The following is a 7,800-nucleotide window of genomic DNA, read 5'->3' as shown; positions in this document are numbered from 1 at the left end:
CGGTCTTGCTTTTTAATTTGAAAAGGTAACATAGGAGAACGACTGAAGGCCAATGTACAGGTGAGAGACCTCAAAATAACTGAGTATCACTTGTTACTGCCAGTTTCTATGCCAAAGGACAGTTCTACCTTGAAACAGTACCTATGTCCAACTTACGTGCCCCTGGAAATTTAGCTTTAAAATTAATTGGAAATATATTTTCATATAAAATAAGATAGTGCTATTAAGCAGGCTTAGCAGGCATACAGTACACGAAGAAGAAAGCTCTCCCATTTCTGCTTCTGTACAGGAAAAACTTCGTATTGCAAGAACGATACTACACATGCCATTTAATTCTGCCCTTTGGGCAGAGCTAGCTCCCCTTACTTTAAGAATGTGCTTTTATCATTTGACTGTTTAAGACTTGCCCTTTCATAAAACTCACGTGGAAAATAAGCACACAGAAAATGAGGTGGCTTGCCATCAGCCAAGGAGATGTAACATTGAGATACAGCTACGTGACTTTGAAAGCTTTTGGTTCTAAAATAAGGGACTCCCTTTTGTGAATACAATAAAAACTACCAGTGACAGAAGTGATCAATAAGTGCTACTCGATGATCTCCAGTTATGAAAGAGAGGCCTCTCTCTCTCTCTCTCGAGTATAGATCAGCATTTAAGAATTTAGTACTGCAACAAGTATTTTGAAAAGTCAGAAGTATCTAATTATATATTCATTAGAGCGTGGTTTCTACACATTACTAACCCCAAATTTGGGACCCTAAAATAATAACTTAACTATAGGCAAAATTTCCTTGGGCTTACAGACTTCTTTTCCTTATCCTGACCAAACAGACGATAGCATTGCTTTTACTGTCAAGCATGTTTGCGCCACTCTCTCAAACATTTCAGCCTTTCATAATCTTTCTTTAAAAATATGTAACTATTGATAACTAGCAATCTTATGTGAGAAAATACACATTGTGCATTGTAGATAACAAAATACCTTTTGTTAGTACAAAGGCTTTAACATTACAAGATGTTAAAATACAATGTCATATTACGTTATCATATATACAAAGTACCATTCAAATACGATTCTTAGGGGTTAAAAAGACATATTTCTACGAACAGTCTCAAAAAAGATACACCATAATAATTAAATGTGAATATTTTTAAGAAACTGAATGATGTGTACAAGAATATCTTAATTCCAAACTTCCACGGTTTTAAGCAGATTATAAATGTGTAAAAATAAAGAGGGAAGGAGTTCTACATTACTATTTTAATGTTCAAAACTGACAGTGATTGAGATCAATGGTATTATGTGGCAGCATGAATCAAGCCAAAAGCACGCTTCTGCCTGAAAAATTGTATGCTCGCTACTGTATCTACAATATTGCTCTTCTATCTTTGCCTGTTATAGTAATTGAAACAATGCCCGTGTTAGCTACTTACTCCTTTTGAAAATGTTTTTAGAAGTAACAGTTTATTAATCAAGATAGAAAGACATAATATTTCTATTTTTCAAATCAATGACTAGGACTCACCCCTGCTTCTTAAAAATACAGAGCAAAACTGTACAGTAAAGAGATCTCCACGGCACAGGTTGTGCCCCAAACTCTGTTTGTATTAATGTACACAAAATTGGCTTAGGTGCTACCAGATTGTTGTCCATGCAGATTTCAGTTTCGACCTGTGCAAGTGGTGCACAGCACTGTCCTTCACACCTTTTCTTTTGTCAGATTAAGTTTTAGGCACTGCTGAAGGCTGTTGAAAAGATACAGAAAACCTCTTTCCCCTCTCCGTTCAATTGTGTACGCATGTACTGCTGACATTGTGTTCAGTATACAAAGATCAGTAAAAATACAAATTGAGTTTCCTTTTAACCTATTTTTGCTAAACTTTTCTTTCAATTCTTAGAAGACACCAGACTTATGACAAATTTAGTGTTATACCCGCACTGAAGCAAACCATGCACTAACGCTTACTAGTCTCCAAGTAAAAACATCTCAAGTTGCCATAGCTTGAAGCCATGGAGGTAGCTGTTACATGTTGGACATACTTTGCAGAAAATGTGAAAGCATCAAACAGGAAGGGTTGTTTTATTAAGAAACCAGAGAAAGCAGTTATTTTTTGTGAATCTCTGCAGTAATTAGCTAAAACAGGGAACAACAATTCCTTAAAGTTGATGCCCATTTGTTTTTGCAATAGTACACAAAATCAATGATAGAGACATTCTGGGATGCATAAGGAGGACTGCCTCTACTGAAGCAACCTTTTACTTAAATCATGGAAGTAAGCTGCTTCAGATGTTTATTTTTCTAAGCACTGGTTACCTGAAACATTTTCAGCCATTCCTGAAGGCCCGTTGGTGGCTGCACAGATGTAATGCGGCGACGTTGCTGTCCCTGGCCATTGGCTGCCCTCAGGTCCCCAAAAGTAGTAGGTGTGGCAGAGCATGGCACCAGTCCCGTAGTACTATGATACAAATACAAAGTGATAGTTACATGTAAAACGTTAAGGAATATTTCTAAGTCCATTGCAGAACAAAAAACCTAGTGCAGAATTTGCAACTGTTACTTAAACTCTTAAACTTCATGCAAAAACAATAGCATGAAAAATTGTTCTGCTGATCACTCAAGAGGTCAGTTCCCTCACTTTCATAAATCTACCTGTTCCTACTACTGCAGTACTAATCCTCCAGTTAGGGAAAAATGGGGATCACCTTTCAAGGCTGCAAAATTACCACTCCATTAATTGGCCAGCAGGTTGTCTATAAAAGATGCAGGTTTATATACTCCTTTCCTTGTCAGAGTATTTCCTTTCCTTCTGGGCTGCATTTGTGCCTTCTGACTGGTGGTCAGAGTCTCACCTGTATGGGAAATGCGCTAGTGCTACTTCATTGCCAAACAGAAAAACTGTATCTATTTTTAGCTCTTAATATATTTTGTTGACAAAGAGCTAGCAATATCAAGCAGTTCTAGTGGCTTAGTGGTTTGGAACTGGGCTTTGAAATACTCTATACAGTCTTTTAAAGTTTGTGTGCTGATGGAGTGACACAGGAATTAAAGGGGGGGTGACGTGAAGAGGGAAAAGGAGCCAAAGGTGCTCTCTGCATTACAGTTTGATTTTTTTCACTCTGACATGTTAAAAACCAGCTCGTTCATATGGGATGGAGCTTTTAAAAGAGCTGGGATTATGCTCCTATTGTAGGAGTCTAAAGAAATACAGCTGACTGGGTTTTCTTTTTTTTTAACATAATGTAAAGTACTTCGTTCACAGAATATCAAAGTTGTATTCCCTAGCAGGAAATTTGGAACTCCAGTAGTGTTAGCACAAGCATGAAAATTTTAAATACAGTGTGGGACTCCAAAAGACCCTTTGCTTTTGTGTATGATAAATCCAGCTTCTTAGTAGGTATGAGTTTCGGGGTTTTACCGACTTTTCCGTGGCTACAGGAATAGCTTCAAATGATGCAAGGCAACTTCATTTTAATATTTATCTCACCATACTCTACAAATATTTCACTCTACTCTTCCTTGTTCTGAAGGACAATGATAGCATGTCCTAACATTTACCCAAACTGGTAAAGAAAAGTAAAGATTGGTTTGAGCAGGCTTATTTTTAACTGTTAATTTTAATGAGTAATAACAGAAACAGAAGCTGATATAAAAATACTGTTTCACAGACGAAGGATCCTCCTAATGACATTTGGGTTTATCCATTACATGCAAAGAAAGTTCATCAGGCCTGTCAATTTTAAAGTGTGTCTGATCCTAGGAAAAATGGAAACAAGCAGGCACAAGAACGGCATAATTTGCCTAAATATTATTTAAATAAAATATAATCAAACAGTTTAAAAGAGAGAGGATCGAATGTTATTTAAGGATTCTTTTACACTGAAAATGACTCAAAATGCAAGCAATGTCAATTGAAAGTATTTTTAAAATAAAATCTGGTTTTACAGCTTACTCATTCTCATCACCTGTACAGAGATCCAGCACAAGGCCTATCATTTAAGGTCCAAAATAAGGCTCTTAAAATTGGCTTATATTAGATCCAAGCAATATGTAGCCTTGAGCTTGCCCCAGTAGAACAGTTACACTTCAATTTCTTCTGCTGTAAACTGGTTCTCAATCAAAAACAGTTGAAAACAGGATCTAAAAGTCTCCTTTGACCTGAGAGATTAAACCACAAGATTTTTGTTCATGTTTTATTTTTCCTGTATATTTTCATTCCCCTGAAACAGCCAGTCAGGTTTCTGCGGAAGCTGGACAAGTCCAGTGGCTCCTCTGAATCTGACAGATACACTTGACAAAAAGTGTACTTTCTTTGTTGCTGAACTGTTTACTCTTAAGGGAGTGCAGAGAAAGGTGTGTCACCCGAAGAACTGGTGGCCAACAAGAGCGTTCTTCCATTAGAGTGATTTAGAAACCCGGAGAAGCTACCAACTTGAGACTTGAGAGGGATGTAGAAGCTGCAACACGTGCTTCTCAGCAACAAGGCATCGCCTCTTTTTCTCTACTGCAGTGTTCACACATCTGAAAGACAACCCTGGAACCTGTTTCCCCACACTGTCCTAACTTCTCACTCATCACCTGATAAACCTCTTAAAGGAAGAGAAAAAAAAAATAAATTACTTTTGAAAGATCCATCAGTGACTGAACACTACGATAGCGTGTTCAAAAGAAATAACATCCCCGGACAGTTTTGGGAGGCAAGCGCAATGCTTGTTGAAGGGCTGATGCTTATTACAGGGAAAAAACGTAAAATGGTGTAAATTCAAACAGGATGGGAAGCAGCATGACATCCGAGCACAACTGTTATGGCAACTATACAGTAAGAACTGCAGTTGTAAGGTGTGCATCCAGGGCCCTACTCTACCACTGCTTTTCACATTTAGGAGTGCTTTACCCCACAAAGCATCTGATCGGAATAGCAGCAGTTATTTGTGTGATCTGGTACCATTTAGGAGTAGTAAGGAAGCAGACTAGAACCCGTAATAATTTCATATTGTGGATAACAAGTACGTGTGTGTTCCTGTTAAGATCAGATGGTCTGCTCTGCCTACATAAATTGCCATTCTCTCATTCCTGTTACCATAGCAAAGTGATACATTTGATCACAGTTTGTAATAGTCTTAGGGTTTATCATTATGTCCCTTTTTAAAAATCCGATTGATTTTATTCCCAAGAATGCTTCAGCCCTCAAAAAGTCTCTCAGTAAATGGGCATGCTATATTTAGAATAAAACACGAACCTCAACTGAAGAAATGCAAGCCTGGCTACTTCATTAAAACCCATCTTCAGTTCACGTAATTTAAGCGAGCTAAGCAATATACGAATCCTGATACCACCCCTTCTTTGCTTTACAGTGCTTTAACATTAAGAGGAGCCATGAATCAGGCCTAGCAATTGGAAAGACTGGATATACGCAAGAATCAGGATCCAGTTACCTGTTATTGCGTTTAATTACCTTGTGTATTCTGAGACTTTGCAGGGTTTCTTTCCCAGAGAGAAAGAACGGACCTCGGAGCCATGGTCCAACTTTCTCTTCATCTGCAAGGTGAGGGAAAAGAGTAACAACACGGATTTAGTTACATGACCAGCCTTACTTACGCATACTTCTGTAAAATTGATCCATTTTTACCTTTTACTTTAATATCAAATTTCAACAAAGTTGACACTCACAAGATGATTTAAAGCAACATTTTAGTTTCTAGCTTCAACAATATTTGATACATGTTTTGTACGGTGCATGTATATATTATTGCTGTTTTAGGGTCCAAAATCTATTGGAATTACATTCTTTTAATTTCCAAATTTCAAATGTGAAAAAGCGTGCAGAACTCTCTGTTGGTTTATTTACTAAACTGTTCTCTCTCTATTCTCCTGGGAGGAGAGGGAAAGAACTAAACCAAACCCCTTCATTCTTTGTGTTCAGGTTCACTGCTAAGTCCCTCATGGAAATGGTTAAATTTTAGGGAGCCTGTCTGCATTATAAACCAAATACTCATTTTAGGGCTTAAAAAAAATAATTCAAATACATTTTTTCTTTTGTCTACCCTTTTATTTTAAAGTTGTACATTGAAAATGTTTATAAAAATGCAGTAAAACTGACTGACGGATTAACCAACATTTTTACAAGAAAAGTAAGGATGAAAAACACTAAACCTCGGTCTTGAATGTCACCTGCAATTAGATATGATCAAAACCAAATAATGAGCAGGGCAGCTGCTAAAAGGGGAAGCCAGTCTGCAAAAATTACCAAAGAGATGGAAACCAGTGAAAGCCATGTTTACCCAGTCAGACAAATAAAGATTACTTTCTACGTATTTGGATAATCTTTAACCACAGGCTTTGGGACTCAATGAGACATATGTATGCCAAATTTCTGAGGGTTTTTTTGTTGGTTTTCTTTTTTTAAGATGTGATGCACTAAAATACTTTAGCCAGCAGAAAGATGCTTACTGCTGTTTACAACTGTGAGCTGCAAAATGCATAAACTACCTGTGTAACGATTCAGACTTTAGTTTGACCATTTGCTCCCTTTTTTTCAAAATTTCATACTTAAGATACAGTTTAAAAGTTGGCATCTTTCTTACACCACTGATTTGATCTTTTTTAATGTTGCGTTAAAGCATAGTTATTTGACCATTTATTGTATCAGTCCACCTGCCTAAAAATAAAACACCAAAAAAGCAACAGGATTCTCGAAAGCTTACAGTCCATACACTTTTGTTGGGATTTTTTTTTTTTTTAAACTTTTAAAATACCTTTACGGCTTTCCCTAAAAACAGTCATTGAAGATCTTGTGTTTTCTTCATTAGTGATTGCAAAGGAAAGATAACTAAGATTAACTATTCTCATTTTCACGTAACAGCTACAATGCAACCAGAAGAGCTTGCCTTGTAGCCGTGTTTTCTTGCCCATGCCTCACATGGGACACTCCACAGCATCTTACCAGACAACATCCAGCCAGAACCGCCCTGAGCGCTGCCGAACCACCAACCTCACCCTTGCCGCTTCCCCACGCCCCAGGAAGAGCAGCCCCCTGCGCTTCCCCCAAGAAAACCAGTTGTAAGCACAACTGAAAAATAATGGATACCATCTTTTATCGCTGTGCTAGACAAGGGAGCCATCAAAATTACTGAAAGCGTAAGTAAGATGTTTTAGCATGAATTTCAGTATTTGATGATAGCCTTTTCAGAAAGGATTTTTTCTGTTCAAGGAAAATTTTTATTTCCAGCTTGCCTTTCCGACAGGTTATCATCATCATATTCCTCTTCTGCTTCTTGTAAGAGGGAGATGCAGTTTTCCAAAAGCACACCTTAAAAATAACAAGTACGAAGCCTGCAGTAGAATACGCAGCTATAGTGATTTACTCTTTTGCATTAGCAAAGAAAACAACATGCAGTTCTCTATTCCGTTGCCTAATAATGATTTCACCCATTTCTTTTGGTAGGGGTATTTTTTCAGGTATTTTAGGGAACTTTCTCATGGGGTCCACCACACAGACAGACTTTCAAGCATCTCAGAAGGTGCTAAGTAAATACACGGTCAAAAATGTCGTTTACTACACGAAGAAGATAAAACTTTCTCTACAGCAGAGAGGTCTAGTGACAAGATTTAGACATCAGTAAGGCATCTGTGTAACCGAAAAACAAGACACCGCCGAGCAAACATCCCCGTAAATATTTAATCAGTTGCGAAGAAAACACAACTCCTTTCGACAACATTTATTTATCGAAATCATTGAGATTGCAGTATATTAAAAAAAAAAAAAAAAGAACGGCAGCAAACTGTATTCCGCATCACCACC

General features: G+C 37.5%; 1 protein-coding gene across 1 annotated transcript in view; it reads right to left on the bottom strand.

The window, feature by feature from the left end:
* Window positions 1–5,537, bottom strand: part of FBXW7 (F-box and WD repeat domain containing 7, E3 ubiquitin protein ligase) — a 29,852-nt gene extending 24,315 nt beyond the window's left edge. The window contains exons 1-2 of the mRNA XM_009572996.1: window positions 5,455–5,537; window positions 2,316–2,457 (exon numbers count right to left, since the gene is read on the bottom strand). Coding sequence (XP_009571291.1) covers window positions 2,316–2,457; window positions 5,455–5,537 — 225 coding nt within the window. The remainder of the gene's footprint in view (window positions 1–2,315; window positions 2,458–5,454) is intronic.
* Window positions 5,538–7,800: the final 2,263 nt, after the last annotated feature.

Source organism: Fulmarus glacialis, unplaced genomic scaffold (assembly GCF_000690835.1).
Source record: "Fulmarus glacialis isolate BGI_N327 unplaced genomic scaffold, ASM69083v1 scaffold17312, whole genome shotgun sequence".
Classification (NCBI taxonomy): Eukaryota; Metazoa; Chordata; class Aves; order Procellariiformes; family Procellariidae; genus Fulmarus; species Fulmarus glacialis.
Note: the sequence above shows the minus strand (reverse complement) of the source record. Positions and strands in the feature narration are given on the sequence as shown.